At 36.2% G+C, this 16,812-nt stretch overlaps 1 protein-coding gene across 1 annotated transcript in view; it reads right to left on the bottom strand.

Annotated features, from left to right (window-relative positions):
• Window positions 1-16,812, bottom strand: part of LOC150076295 (fat-like cadherin-related tumor suppressor homolog) — a 780,225-nt gene that overhangs the window by 550,645 nt on the left and 212,768 nt on the right. The window contains exons 4-6 of the mRNA XM_090387312.1: window positions 14,672-14,830; window positions 4,343-4,495; window positions 3,987-4,200 (exon numbers count right to left, since the gene is read on the bottom strand). Of these exons, the coding sequence (XP_090243438.1) occupies window positions 3,987-4,200; window positions 4,343-4,495; window positions 14,672-14,830 (526 nt within the window). The remainder of the gene's footprint in view (window positions 1-3,986; window positions 4,201-4,342; window positions 4,496-14,671; window positions 14,831-16,812) is intronic.

Genomic DNA, 16,812 nt, shown 5'->3' with positions numbered 1-16,812 from the left:
AGATATCGTTTTGCAATGTAATAATTTCATTTTCAAGTAATATTTACTCCATGTGAAAAATCTCAGTGATTTTTTTCTGCAATTTGTTTTGTATCTAAGTTGACATTAAATGGATAAGAAATATATTGAACATTGTCTTCAATCCTTTTAAAATCACTGAATCTGGTTTCAAAATCGTCCACAACTTTCTCAATTTCAGAAACATATTTCTCACTATTCAATTCAAAAACAGGTTATTTTTGCAAATGATCTTACATGTTTGCAAAATGATAAAATTTTTTTTCTTCAGATCCTTAGCCATTGCCAAAAATTAATATGTACATGCAGAAATACTGCTAATCATGACACCCACATTTTTATTTTTTCCTTATAATTCCAAATTCAGATCACTTAATTTACTGGTAAAATCTGCCAAAAAAGCCAGATCACACATCCACTCCATATCTTGTAGCTGCTGATAATCATCTCCCCTTTGATCAACAAATTTTTAATTTCATTCAGAAAATTTAAAAATTTCTGTAGAAATTTACTCCGACTCAGCCACCTCACATCTGTGTGTAATATCAGATCTGGTTAATTTTCATCGAGTTGCATTTTGAAAAGTCTCCTTTAAAGAGATTGTCCTCTGATGGCATTCACAATTTTGAAAGCTATGCCAATAACACTTTTAGTATTTAATCTTTTGCTGGCTAACACTTGTTGGTGGATGATACAGTGGTAACTCAAAAAATCTGGGAATTCATCATCCTTTTGGCACAATGCGATGAATCCATTAATATGTCCTGTCATTGCTTTAGCTCCATCTGTTGTTATTGATATGAGCTTAAATAGTGGTAATTTAATTTTTTCAATAAAATTTTTGAATTTGTTAAATATACCAAGACCTCTAGTTCTTTCTTTTAATGAAACGATATCCAGCAGTTCTTCTCTAAAAGCAGAATCATTGAAAACCATACGAACAAAAACAAGCAATTGAGCTGTAACACTAATATCTGTAGATTCATCCAGTTGTAAAGAAAAGGACACAATAAGTAATATGAGCACACAATTGTTTGCTCACATTTTTATTTTTTCGATGCGTTTGTTCTTAATTTTCAGAAAATTGTTTGCATTTTCTTGCAAGAAGATAACTCACTTTAAATGATGCTACAGTTACTGCTTTAGATTGTAAATTAGGTGTCATGAAGAAATTTTGTTGTGCGAATGATCCAGATTTAAGTTCTTTAATTTATTTTTTCTAAAGTCACTATTAGGTGGAAAATCCGATTGATATTTACCATGGAGTGCGTAGAAGTGCCTTTCTGAATTTCCTTTTTTGGGTATAGCCACAGAAGCATTGCAAATCAAACAACAACAAAAATTATTCTAGTTCCCACTTGATGAAAACGAAACGTTTTACTCTTTTTTGTAGTATTTATTTTAAATTAAGTTAAAGTTTAAGTACTGTCCAGTTATTAATATTAAGTAAGCTCAATAAGAATTCAACACATACACTATGCTCTCCACAATGTAACTGAGTGTATTTTCACTAGACAAGCCTAGTGGCTGCGGGCAACTAGGCTTGTAGTTCAACGGATTTGTAAAAAGCATATGCAGTGGGGTGCATAGTAATAATATTTAGAATTTGACAACCTATTTTTTTCATTTAATTATTTATTATTTTATTTTTTTATTTTATAAGGTTTTTTTTTTTTCCCCCCCTTGTGATCTGATTTGGGCTGGGGCTCCCAAGGTGACTGCAGCACAGCACATCCTCTCTCTCTCTCTCTCTCTCTCTCTCTCTCCCTCGCGTTTTTTTTTTTCTCCTTGCATTTCATCCTGGAAGGGGACTTTTCTGGGCCGGTCCCAGTCTTCTCTTCCCTTCTTCGTCTTTGATTGCTTACTTTCCCTCCTGGGAAATTCTGCTTTCCCCAGGGAGGAGGGCGAGCTGGTAGTAGGGGAGGCTTTGCCTTCCCACAGCTAGGAACGAGTACCTGGAAGTGGCCATACAGGGGATTGCTGCTTCTGGGTAGCCAAAAGATCAAAACAAAACACACATCTAAGCTCACGAACACTTATGTTTTTTTTCTTTCTTATCTTTCTCCTGTGTGGGATGAAAAACTCTCTCTCTCTCTCTCTCTCTCTCTCTCTCCCTCCCCCCCTTCCTCCCTTCCTTTTCCTGTGCGGGATGATTTTTATTTTTAACAGTACATACGCATGGCCTTATTTTAACAGAGTTTGCAAAAACTGAACAGAGCAATGAAGCAGGGATGAACCTATGTCCTAGGAGCCGCCAAAACACAAATTTTAAAAAAATAATAATTAATCTATTCTTTATATATATTTAAAATTCCTTGGGATCGACTGAAATTAAAGCCACGATCGACTTGTTGGCCACCCCTTCTGTATATCATTGACAAGACTATGACCTACTCTGGCAACCTGTCTGCACTGCTCAGAGAACTTCATATCCGACTGCACAATTACCTCAGGTCTTTTTCATTCGCCACCTCCCTGAGTGTAGTACCACACAGTTGATACATTTCTCTTGTGTTACTGCTACCCATATGCAGTACTTTGCATTTGTCAATGTTAAACTTCATTTGCCACTTCTAAGCCAATCTACCTAACTATATAAAGATAGTATGCAGTAGCATACTATCTTTATTGTCATCACAACCCTGCAAACTTGGACATTAAGCCTGATATATCTTCATTGATATCATTGACAAATACACAAAACAACAATGAGCGCATTACCGAACCCTGGGGGACTCCACTAATAATATTAGTCCACGTAGAGCAGTTTCCATTTATTACCACTCTCTGCCATCTCCCACTCAACCATCCCTTTATCCATTGCAGCAACTTGGCCTTAATGCCATACCGCTCCAATTTGTATAGCAGTCTTCCTTGTGCCACAGTATCAAAAGTTTTCCTAAAATCAAAGTATACGATATCAGAATTATTTTTTTGCATCCAGTTCCTTTGTGACAACATCGTAGTATCCAATCAAATTGGTCAGACAAGGCTTCCCCTTAACAACCCCAAACCAAACTATTACTGCAGTCTTGTCTAGGTGATCCTGCATCACTTTTTTCACCAGTGAATCCATTATTTTCCCTGGAACAGAAGTTAAACTAATAGGTCTATAATTATTTGTATTACCCTTTGAACCCCCTTTGGGAATTGGGGATACATATACACATCCTCAGTCCAGGGACCTCCCCTGAATCTACAAAATCATTTGGCTCCCCTTCAGAGTTTAGTAAACTTCTGTTCTCCCCTTCCTTACAGAATTCCTCATGTGCGAATGTAGATGTAAAATACTCATTCAGTTTGTCAGCTATCTCAGCAGGATCATCAACGGTCGAACCACCAACATAAAGTGGACCAATCTGATTTATCCCCTTTTTCTTTGCATAATTTGCAAAGGATTTCTCTTAATCAGCCTTCGCTTGCCTAACTTCCTTTGTGACTTGATTACAGACTACGTGATATCTGCCATAGGCTTCTGTGCCAACTGATAATTTATATGCATCCAATAAGTTCCATTACAATGAAAATTTGATGCAATGAAAAGAATGAAAAGGTACTCCTTAATAAACATCAATATATGTCAATGCAAAATTTAATTTGATAATAAATTAAATTAGCAACTTTTTCATTACATATTACACACAACATTAATTTTAATGAAAAAATAAAATGTGGGTAGCTACAATGTTCAAAGTTTACCTTCCATCACCTCTCCCACTAGTTCAATCAAGCAAAACATAATTGCTGTTCTTAATCTAGACTTGAGAAGACTATGTCAAAAAAAGATTCATATATACTTCAAAACAGTTGGTACTAAGTCATTACACATTTAGTTTCTATTGTAAATTTTTCATTCCTTATCAAATATAAAGTATCATTTTGAGGCATGAATTGTCATGTCAGATAGAAAAATACAATATTTAATACAATGACTATAAATGAAGATGAGTTGGATTTATTATTCTCACCTACAATAGAATACCACAGTCTGTCCCCATCAGCATCTTCAGCCTGTATCAGTGCTACCAGATGTCCAACCTTATCATTTTCAGCAACGGCTGCTTGAGAATCCATGTCTTTCACTATAGGAGCATTTTGAGATTTCTTCAACTTCTGTACAACTTCCACAAGAACTCTGGTGATAGCTGATCGTTCTGGATGGCCACCATCTACTGCCTTGACCTAAATGTTACAAGTGTTTAAAAGTAATAGTTTTAATATTATTAGATATTTTTGATGTTAACATTCTTAAAAATTGACTATGCACAATAATATAGCATAGTCTAATACAAAATTAATTTAAGTGATATCAAGTTAATCTTACTGTGAGGTCAAAAGTTTCTCCTACTGTAAGTGGTTCTCTAGTAGCAATAGTCCCAGTTTTAGGATGGATGTAAAAACGGTTAGTACCTCGTCCTTCTCCCAAAGAATAGGTAATGTCACTGTTAGATCCAAAATCTTTATCAACTGCAACAACCTAAAATAAAACACAAAAATATAAAGTAAGTAGCATGCAGATATATATATATATTATGAATGCCCTTTATCAAAGCTATTTGCTACATATACATATATTTATCAAGCTATTTGTGACAATAACATGAATGGAACACTTACACAGAAATGCAGTGTTTTTCAATCGGGGTTCCACACATTGTCAGGGGTTCCATGACAAATTATAGAATAAATAAATAAAGATTTTGAAATATCACAAAAAATTCTAAACATCCCTCAAAATATCGCAGGAATTTCTGTCAGGTAACTGACAATGCTAGAGTAATCTTAAGGCACTACCAACCTCCTCTACGTTTTGTTCCATTCATATTTAAGATTATATTTAATTGTATTGTGTCTATGGTTGTTTTGTATTTTTACAGAGATGCCTAATCAGTGGCAACAAAAAGGCAAGTACTATGCCACCAAAGATGACACATTTTTCATGGAAGTGAAGTTAATTTCAGAGAATCCCTTTCATTTTGTAGACTGCTACCCAGAATTCTTTGGATTTCTGGTCTTTTTTCGAACTCTTCATTACCAGATTGTCTGAGAAGGTTCTTTTTTTTAAATAAAACTTTTTAAAGAATGATGACTGGACAGATGAGTCGGTCCCAAGTAGACAGTGCTGTTCCAAGGATCTCATCAATAGTGAATTCATGAGCATTACAGTCATTCATTATTTTGTAGATTTGTAATTTTTTGGGTAGTTTTGTAATTACTGTTTTAGCAAAACCGTTTTGCTTTTGTATATCTAAAATCCCACCCATGTAACAGTATTTTCATATGGCTGTTGAAGGTTGAAAAATGCTGAAGTATATGAAAAGAAGGTAACATCAGTGAAGGAAAAGAGATCAAAAATGAATCAAAATTATCCAAGTAAGAGCAAAGCAGGAAGAGAAGTGACTAATGTTAAAAATATCCGTTGTTACAATGACAGTTATGGACTTTACATGGAATGGAGATAAAAACCGCCCCGACCTTCTTCCATTTACCAGAAATCCTATCCATAGTTTTGATGATGATAGCATTGAATTCCAGTTTGAGAAACCTTGCTTTGTAGAATCAGTTTCAACTTCTAGAATATCCACTACTGATTCCTTAAATGCTAATCTCCAGGTAATTCTCCTGTGTGGGGCAAATTATCTTAGTTGATTTCAGTCTTTCTAAAACTCAGTCCTATCTTATACCTTGCAAAAAGGATTCTTCTGCCCCTATGTTTATCTTTCACACTCAGATTTCTAGACACGGTCACATATCTCTATTAGGGATTACCTGACTTCAAATCTCTCGAAGCATAAGCACATCACAAATATTGCTTCCTCTCCATCTAAAAAACTGGATTTTCTCTTTCACTCTCAGCATTACATTTCTTCCAAACAGCTATTCACTCTGTACAAATTACAAATCCACGCTACCATGGAATTCCAAATCTGGTGTGGTGCTCCCAAAACCTCTGTCAGGCTTCTAGACTCCATTTAAAACAGGGCAGTTAGGTTAATTAATGAACCCATCTCAAACAATAAAGTCTCTCTGCTCCTCTCATAGGCATTCTGTTTCTGCTGCATGCCTTTCCTATAGATACTTCCATGGGCCTGTTTTTTTTTTTTTTTCTGAATTGGCTTCTATAATTCCTGCTCTCTATTCCAAACCAGTCTGAACAAATGCTGCAACCAGTCCGCACCCTTTTACTGTCCAACTTAAAACTAACAGAACAGAACCAACTTTTCTTCTTCCTCATTTATTCCTTCAACTTCCATTTTCTGGAACAACCTCCCTTCATACATATTTCCTGAAAATTACAAGCTACAGAAATTCAAGTCTAATGTCAACAAGTATCTTCTTTCATCTTTTCAACCTTTGATCGACACACACAATGACAGTTTACTTAGCACCTATGGTATTCGGTACTATAGGTTCTTATATTTTTTGTGGATGGAGTTCATAAAAGAGAAGGGGAAAAAAAAAAAAAAAACACTGTGGAACATGATCAATACTATAAAGCAGTGCCTTTTATATTTGTGAGGCGCATCCCTATGTGCTTTGGGACACTTCTCTTCAGCGCTAGAACAAGTAGACAGTGATCTTTAGTAAATGAATTTCATCTATCAAGAATCACCACTCCAAGTAAAGCTGGCATCTGTTGTTTGTAACTTGAATGAGATTCAGAATCTGCATCACTTAAATATTTCAGTATCAGAACACATATTATAAAGAGCCGATTCAATGTCATCAGCTTTAACATACTTTTCATTGTTATTCCTTTCCAGTCCTGATGTCCCTGGCTGTGGATCCATTATAACAACCCTTTGGGGTAAAATTTTATAGGAAATCATTTTCATACAAAATTTTATCAACACACACACACACACGCACACACACACACACGACAGTATTTTGTTTTTCACAAACTAAATAATTAAAATTCAGCAAGCGTAATCTGTAAAATGTTTTGCCTCTTCTTGTGGAAAATACTAAACTAGATAAAATAACATCAACATAAGCAAAGAATATATGAAACTGTGAACTGAGTATAGCTTTTATAGCACTCTCTAGAAAATACAATTGACACTAAACAAAATTCCAACCATAGTGTAATAGCCCTTGGTTCAATCACTGTGTCGATATCGCTCAGTTGTTCATTTCATGTCTTTCGTTTTATAGTTCACATTTATTGACTGAAATTGAACGGATGCATATGTGCATTGAGGCACAAAAATTGCACTTTGTCTGGATGCAAGTTTGCATTCGGGGCAAACATGTTAAGTTACATAAGTTTGCAAAGCTGTATGAAAATATGCAAAAAAGACCACAAGACTCCTTCTACACACCAAGGTCAGTTGGCTTTCAAGAGGAAAAGTTTTAACAAAGGTATTTGAACTTCAAAAGAAAGTACTGCTTTTATTCAAAGATAATAATAAAGCCACTTTTTCAGATTTTCTTGAAGATACAAAATTGCTGCTGAAGCTAGCCTACTTATCAGACATTTATCAACACTTAAGCACTTTTAACACCAGCATCCAAAAGAAAACATTCTAACTTCCAAAGCCAAACTTGCATTCAAGAATAAACTCAGTTTGGTAAAAACTGAAGTGTTTCTGCCCCTACTTCAAGTTCAGAATCAGACAAATTATAAGAAAGCCATCCCATTAATTATCAGTCACTTGGAATCACTAACAGAAAACCTCTACCAATACTTGCCTTATTTGTCAACAGAGATGTATGACTGGGTTAATAATCCTTTTGTTGAGTTCTCAGCAAATTCACAAAATTTACTCAGCCTGCAAGAAGAATCACTGATTGAACTATAGCACAATTGAACTTTGAACATAAAATTCAATTAAGTGTCACCTAATGTGTTTTGGATTTCAATAAGAAACTGTGATCTCAAAAAAAAAAAAAAAAACACAGTGAACATCTTACTCCAGTTTAACTTCTTACTTATGTGAACAAACATTCTCAAGTGTAAGAAATAGTAAAAGCGAGGAAAGAGATCATCTACTGTCTGTTAAGCAAAATGTGTAAGTGTGTTTATCCAAAATTTGGCCAAGAATTCAACATTTGTGCAAAAAGAAACAAGCTAAAGTGTCAAACTGAATTTGAACCTTATAACGACATTGGATGTGAATTTCATTTAGATGTTTAACTAAAACTTACTTTTGATATCTTCATATTTGAAAAAAAGACATCAGATAACACAAAAAAAAGCCAGGGAAACTGGTTCAATTTTTATGTTATTGCAATGTAAGAGCAGCTATTTACAAATAAATTTTCTTGACAATAAATTAGCAGTAATTGAATTGTACTCCTTGCTATTAACTTTTTCTAGCCTGTACACATTTTCATAGCCAGGGATTCTTTGGGATATGAAAAATTATTTTAGCAGTTCCTCTGTGGAAAAATGGTTGAAAATCACTGATTAATCACTAATTTTAATCTTAAACAGAAAGACAAATCATAACACCAGCAACAGCATCCCTGAAAGAATTACAGCATCAATTATTTTCTGAATGACCTAATATTGATATGAACAATATCATCATGCTAAAGGAGTCATATATTATTAATTAGCATTAGCAAAGGTACATGATACAAGAAAGCAAGCTTATATAGCATCAGGCAAAAAAAAAAAAAAAAAACACCCTTATTTCACCCATCCACTCGTTCCAAATGTTTGTCAAGTTCTGCATTGAATCTATTTAAGCTATCAACTTCTACAATGAGAGATGGAACTTTGTTCCAGCAATCAACCACCCGCTGTCTAAAGGCAAACTTCTGCACATCTATCCTACAACCATCTTTCCTCAATTTGTATTTATGCCCACTCAGGTGATTATTCTGAGCAAGAGGAAGAATCCCATCTGCATGCTCAAACCATTCAAGGCTTTATACACCTCAATCATATCATCTCGCAGGTGCCTAGTCTCCAGACACTGTAACCGTAATTTGAAAAAACTTAAGCCTTTCTTCGTAAGAGCAACCCTTTGTTCCATTCACTAATCTTGTTGCCTTTCTCTGTACTCGTTCCAACAGCTCTACTCTGTACTCAACAACAACATCCTTCTTAAAATGAGGCCTCCAGACTTGAATACAGTACTCAAGGTGTGGCCTGACAATTGTCTTATATAAGGGGATAATCACCTCCATATCCATGCTAGAAAAATTCCTGTATATCATTGACAAGACACCATGAGCTACTCTTGCAGACCATCTGCACTGCTCAGAAAAATTCATATCTGCCTGCACAATTACCCCCAGGCCATTTTCATTCTCTACCACTGTCAGTGTGGTACCACAGAGTTGATATGTTACTCTGGGATTACTGCTTCTCATATGTAGTACTTTACATTTGTCAATGTTAAACTTCATTTGCCACCTCTCTGCCCATCTGCTTAACTTTTCTAGATCCCGTTGCAGCAGTGTACTGTCATTAGTGTCATTAACAACCCTGCCAACCTTCGTATAGTCTGCAAATTTGGACATTAAGCCTGATATACCATCATCAATATCATTTATAAATACAGAAAACAACAATGGACCCAACACTGAACCCTGAGGGACTCCATTAATAACATTAGTCCACGAAGAGCAGTGTCCATTGATTACCACTCTGTCTTCTTCCACTCAACCATCCCTTTATCCATAGCAGAAATTTGCCTCAAATGCCACACTCCTTCAATTTGTGCAGCAGTCTTCCTTGTGCAACAGTATCAAAGGCTTTTCTAAGATCCAAATATATGATATTAAAGTTATTCTTTGCATCCAGTTCCTTTGTGATTACATCATAGTATCCAATCAAATTAGTCAGACAAGACTTTCCCCTAACAAACCCATTCTGTGTTCGAGCTATAACTGAAGTCTTGTCTAGATGATCCTGCAATACTTCTTTAACCAGTGCCTCCATTAATTCCCCTGGAACAGAAGTTAAACTAAAAGGTCTGTAATTACCTGTGTCTCCCTTTGATCCTCCTTTGTGGATTGGGGTCACATTTGCACATCTCCAGTCCATGGGTACCTCCCCTGAGTCCAGGGAATCTCTCATAATTATGGCTAAAGGTTTGCTTACTTCTTTTGCCGCCTCTAATATAACTGGATAGATTCAATCCACCCCAGCCAGTTGCCTTTCTTGTGTTTATCTTCAGCAATTTCTCCTCTACTTTACTCTCAGTTTTTACAAGATTATCTAGCTTACTGCCAGAGTTGAATACACCTCTGGCATTCCCTTCCCTGAATAACTCCTCATGTGTGAATGTCAATGTAAAATATTCATTTAGCTTGTTAGCTACCTGAGTAGGATCATCAACAGTTGAACCATCGATATCAAGTGGACCAATCTGATTCATCCCCTTCTTTCTAAAGTTTACATAAGTAAAGAACTCTTTGCTGTTTTCCTTTTCATCCTTTGCCAAAGATTTCTCGCATTCTGCCTTTGACTGCCTAACCTCCTTTGTAACTTGGTTACAGACCAGCTTATATCGATCATAGGCTTCTGTGTCATATGTTAATTTATATGTATCCCATGCATTTTTCTTCTCTGTCAGATGTCTAATTAGTTCATCTGACATTCATTTAGGCCTAAATCTTGAACGATAATTCTTAGTTGGTATGAAAAGCCTAGTACCTTCCAAGATAAATTCTTTGAATGCTTTCCATTTTGAATTTGCTGTTGGTAACATCATCGGTTGGTTCCACTGTATAGAATTTAAATACCGTCTCAGACCACCATAGTCACCTTTAAGAAAGCAAAAACCCTTTCCTTTACCCTTGATGGTAGTTACCTCTTTGAGTAAATCCCAGTTCAGCACACTGTGATCACTGCCACCTAGTGGATCCTTTATCTGCAGATTCTTGATGCATGAAGAATCACTACTGATGATCAGATCAAGAGTATTACTCCCTCTAGTTGCCTCCTGAACATGCTGCTGTAGAAAACAATCATCCAATAAATCCACAAAAGCCTTGCTAGTGTGTGTGAATGACCAACCCACAAATTCCAGTCAATATCTTGGAAATTAAAATCCCCCATTATAAGACTCTCTGATTTACTGGCCCACTCTATTTCCCCGTACAGTTTCTTATTATACTCATCAGAGTCATTAGGCCTATAGCACACTCTTACTCTCAATTTTGATCTCCCAATGCTTATGTCACACCAAACTGACTCGACACTACACTGTCCAGCGATGTCGACTGGCTTCACTTCCTTGGATTTTATGTGTTTCTTAACTAACAGCATAACCCCTCCTCCCTTTCTATCCTGTCTATCCTTTCTGTAGAAATTGTACTCTCCAAATTCCAGTTCTGCATTGCTTATGTTTATTTGACACCACGTCTCTGATATCCCAACAATATCTGCCTTTGATGTCTTGACTAGCACTTCAAGCTCATCGAATTTATTAACTATACTCCTATCACTGGAGTACCCGTAAGTATACATGCACCTGTTTCTACTCTTAGTTACCCAAACACAGCCCATGTATTTACTTGTTCCACTATGACTCCCAGCAGTCCTGGAAATTCCCATTGCCTTGCTTTCAAGGCTTCTGCTCAATTTCATTTCAATAGAAGTAGTGCAAATATCAGTTTTACCTCTGCCAGTGGCTACTGTTAATCTATTAGTCCGTGTATCTCCCGCAAGCTAGCAGTTTTCCGACCCACTTAACTCTGCCTCAATAGCATCAGCAAAAATTTTTGCACCCTTTCTCTTTAAGTGTATCCCATCCTTGTCGAAGCAGTCTCTCCTGTTAACAAGCACAGACCAGGCTTAGAAAAATTCTACCTCTTGAGCCTTGCACAATCTCTCCACGGCTGAATTGATTGAGAAGGCTCTCATCGTATACTCCCTCCTATCGTGTCTGGGCAGAATTGCAGACACTTTCAAATTCAACCCTAACTCACGGCTTTTTTTCAGCATTGTCTTGTACTTGTTAAGTAATTCTGCCGGTCTCCTACTCTTAATATCATTAGTGCCAACATGTACAACAATATCACCCTTTGTGCCCTTAAAGGATGATATCTGCCCTACAACGTCATCAACCTTTGCCCCTGGCAGACATATCCTGGTCCTGTTCCATCTATCCTTTTTGCACAATATGTTCCCCATTTCCCTGACAATAGTCACCTACAACTAGTTCCTTTAGGACCAGTGCATTCTGCCTTGGGGTTACCACTGTGTTGCGTGATATTCAAGTGCAAGCTCTGGCATTGATACGGGCAGCTGAGAGCTTGATGGGCCCCTGAATTTAAATCCTTCAAGGGCATTCACCCTGTCCTTCAAGCTCTCATATAAACCCATAACAATGCAGAGTTGGTGCCTGATTTCCTCGCACTCCTTACATCGCGCGCACATGCAAAGAAATTCCCCTTGGCAATATCGTGTCCTATTCCTGATTGCTCCACAAACATCAAACAAGTAGTGCATTTCAATAGACTGTAATTCAGAGGACAACTGTGCCCCTCAGTTCTCCCCTGAGCCACAGCACTTCCACTAGTTTGGGCCTTTTGCTTTGCTGCTCTGGTCTGAGTTGTGATTTCTATTCAAGTTCAATAAAATTCCAATACAAAATATAACCCTAAACCTACATCCTAGTGTAGTTATAACACTATATATATGTATTTCGGTATCGAATATTATTTCTGAGTTACGTTATATGACTTTCTTATCTCCTGTCAACTTATATGTATTAATTTTTTATGTTAACGTTTGTAATAACTAGGTCGCTATATTTATTTAGTTAAAAAAGTACAATTCAAATGACAATGAAATTTAATTATATTAATAAATTTTACTGATTAATTGATACTACTATACTCGCTATCTAGTTTTCCATTAAACCTTATGCTATCTAGTTTCCCATTAAACCTTACGCAAGTTACAAACGGTTAATCTATGGAAATGAGGTATTATTTACTTTCCAAAATGCGCTTTCTAAATTCAAAGTAAACCACGGAGCTTGACTAGGTCTATAAGCTACTTATAGAAAATAATTTAATCTAACAATTAAATCAATAAACCGGCTAAGTATAATTAAAAACTTTTAGTTCGCGGGAGCTGCAAAACCTGTCCACACGTGGATTTGATACCCTTACCGATACTAAGTAATAACCTACAAAATCTCTATCTAAATTCAATTTGATAGAGAATTATTAAATAGTTAAATTCAATTGAAAAACTACAATTAATTTTTTTTTGTATGGAGCACTTATATATATATATATATATATATATATATATATATATATATATATGCTTGTTAGCTATGAATTTAAACAGAGTTTTAAGATGAGTCCTTGTACAGAACATGTTAGAATTAGCATTAGTAGAGGCATATGATGCAAGAAAGCAAGCTTAGTCAGCATCAGCCAAGAAAAAAAAAAAAAAAAGCGCAACCACTACTCCCATTTCACCCCTCCGTTCGTTCGAAATACCTGTCCAGCTGAGCCTTAAATTTGTTTAGGCTATCAACTACAACAAGTGATGGAAGTCTATTCCACAAACCAACTGCCCGCTGGCTAAAGGCAAATTTCCGCACATCTATCCGACATCCGTCCTTCCTCAATTTGAATTTATGCCCTCTCAGGTGATTATTCTGAGCAAGAGGAAGAATCCCATCGGCTTTGAGCATGCTCAAGCCATTCAAAGCCTTATACACCTCTATCAGATCACCTCGCCGATGCCTAGTCTCCAGACTCTGTAATTTGCAAAACTTAAGCCTTTCTTCGTAAGAGCAACCCTTTGTTCCATTCACTAATCTTGTTGCCCTTCTCTGTACTCGTTCCAGCAGCTCTACATCCTTCTTGAAATGAGGCCTCCAGACCTGTATACAGTACTCAAGGTGTGGCCTGACCAATGCCTTATACAAGGGAATAATCACATCCCTATCCCTGCTAGAAAAATTCCTGTATATCATTGACAAGACACCATGAGCTACTCTTGCAGCTCGTCTGCACTGCTCAGAGAACTTCATATCTGCCTACCCAATTACCCCCAGGTCCTTTTCATTCTCTACCACTGTCAGCGTAGTACCACAGAGTTGATACGTTGATCTGGGGTTACTGTTTCCCATATGTAGTACTTTACATTTGCAATGTTAAACTTCATTTGCCACCTCTCAGCCCATCTGCTCAACCTTTCCAGATCCTGTTGCAGCAGCATAGCATCAGTAGTGTCCTTAACAACCCTGCCAACCTTTGTATCGTCTGCAAACTTGGACATTAAGCTTGATATACCATTATCTATATCATTTATAAATACAGAAAACAAAAATGGACCCAACACTGAACCCTGAGGAACTCCACTAATAACATTAGTCCACGTTGAGCAGTGTCCATTGATTACCACTCTCTGTCTTCTGCCACTCAACCATCTTTATCCATAGCAGCAATTTGCCTCCAATGCCACACTGCTCCAATTTGTGCAGCAGTCTTCCATGCGCAACAGTATCACATGTTAAACATGTTCTTGCTATTATACAAAAACATGACTATGTTCATATTTTTGTATAACGGTATGGTAGTTGTATACGCATGTCACACACAGATTTTTACTTTATTTTGAAATATTCTAACTGTATAAAATTTAATTCCTCTATGCCATTGGTCGGGAACCGTAATTAAAAATACTAAATTAAAAAATATTGCAATATCCATATCAATATACCTGACAGAAAGCTTCACTATTATGTTTCTCTGTCTCTGGAATATGACAGCGATAAAGAGGCAAAAGAAACTCTGGATCATGATCATTGATGTCAGTCACAGAAACCACTACTCGAGTAGAAGATGATAAAGCTGGTACAGCACCATCACTCACAGTTACCTACAAATAAATAATTGACATAAGTTAAGCCATGTAGACAGTTAAATTACATAACTTTAATGATATTTTGGTATATTACGAAGTACTTCAGGCAAGTTTTCCATTTGCCAGCAGTGTTCCAATATGCATTACTGGACTCAGAAGTACGGATACCAGGCTTCCAACTTTTTGAAAATAAGCAGGCTATGGAAGGAAGGCAACTCACGTCCTTCTGTTAATATAAATAAAAGAAGAAGATTCACCTGGTATCCCATTTCCCACTGTTGAAACATCCTAATATGTATCACATGCCTGAGCACATAGGGTGGATGGAGGGATACTCCATCAAAGAGCATAATAATAAAAATTCTGTTCCCTACGTTCCATAAATAAATATTATAAAATAATAATCAATGAATAAATAAATAGTGAAATACTCAAAATGTGTGCCATGTTACCTCCTCATAAAAACTGGACCAGACATTGGTTTCATTTATCCACAACTTCCATTTCACATATTCATGTCAGCTATTTCAAAGTTGACATTTTTAGTGTTAAAAGCAGAGCTGGAACTAAGGTGGGGCGAACAGGGCACCAGCCCCAGGTGCAGCATTTTAAGGGCACATTCGACCAGTTATATATTTTAAAATTGCTTCATTTTTGATTTAATTACAGTCGGACCTGGGTTTAACAAACTTCTTTATAGTGAATTTTTTTAATTCCTTTTGGTAATTACATTTAAGAGTTTCTATAGAATGAAGAGCAATTTCCATATAACGGATTACGAGAGACTTAACTTTGTTTCCACCTCTGGCCTTTAGGCAATTTAAGCAATTAGAAAGTGCAAATTAAGAGTTAAAGGGATTAACATTTCACAATGTAAGTGGAACAAAAAATATATGCAGCCACCTATCCCACATGTCGAGAAGTCATGCTAGTCAACTTTTTCTATAGCCAGTCAAAAGATTAATGCATATTCCCAACACAGATAATAGCTTCTGGTCAACTTGTGTTCTCTGTTTAAAATAAATTGTATTAAAAGAAATACTGCATTTTCTTTGTACGTGCTACTTGTGATTTTGTGAGAGTGAAAAAAATTATAAATTCGGGATTTATAATCACTTACAGAAAACAATAGGGAGGAACGGTGTTTTACAAATTTTGTAAATTATTATTATTAGGCATAGGGTGCAAGAAAGCCCGAGGCTTATGCTGCACCAGCCAAAAAAAATTTCTGAGTTACCCTGAGAGAGAGAGAGAGAGAAGTAGAAGGAAATCACCAAGAAAGAGAAGAATGATGATATCCAGCTCAGGACCCTGGGTGTGCCAAGCCCAATGCTAACCACAGGAGGACAAACAATTTTTCAAATATCTGTTGATATTTCAACAGATATTTGAAAAATTGTGTTTTATCAATTCTGCAAGGTATAAAATCTGTAACCCCTTAACAACTTCTCCAATTTGTTCATGAGTATTGCCTAATACAGCAGTTCCCAACCTTTTTTGACTCGCAAACCCCTTTCATCATATTTTTAATGCAAATCACTAAGCCTATATTCTCTGAAATCATATAATATTTCTGAATTTTTATTATAAAATATTTCCAGTACCACGTTTTTAAAAGCAACATTGCATAATAATAAAAATTATTATTAAGTATTATTTATACTTTGTAAAACAGTTATTAATCAGTCCAAACTAGGTTTCTAATATGTTAAGAGTAGAAAACTTGCTTCTTATCCAAATCGTAGCCAAGCATTCTGGTCTCTTGTTAAAGCTATTGGCTGCAATTTTTGCCCATATCTGTTCCCACCTCTGTCAAAACTAGATGGTTCTGTTGCCACATCAGCCAAAGATAAAACTGACCTGCTAGCATTCTGTTTTTCTTTCAAACCATGTATTAATAAACAAAACAACACAAAACTCCTGTTTTGTGTCGTTTTGTTTCACTTTCTTATTCCAAAGGTGTTTTTCCTTCTGCTTTGAAATTTGCTCATATCCAG

The sequence above is a fragment of the Mastigoproctus giganteus genome, chromosome 13 (assembly GCF_048544385.1).
Source record: "Mastigoproctus giganteus isolate SK-2022 chromosome 13, ASM4854438v1, whole genome shotgun sequence".
Taxonomy (NCBI): Eukaryota; Metazoa; Arthropoda; class Arachnida; order Uropygi; family Thelyphonidae; genus Mastigoproctus; species Mastigoproctus giganteus.
The sequence above is the reverse complement of the archived record's forward strand: the minus strand, read 5'-3'. Positions and strand labels throughout refer to the sequence as shown.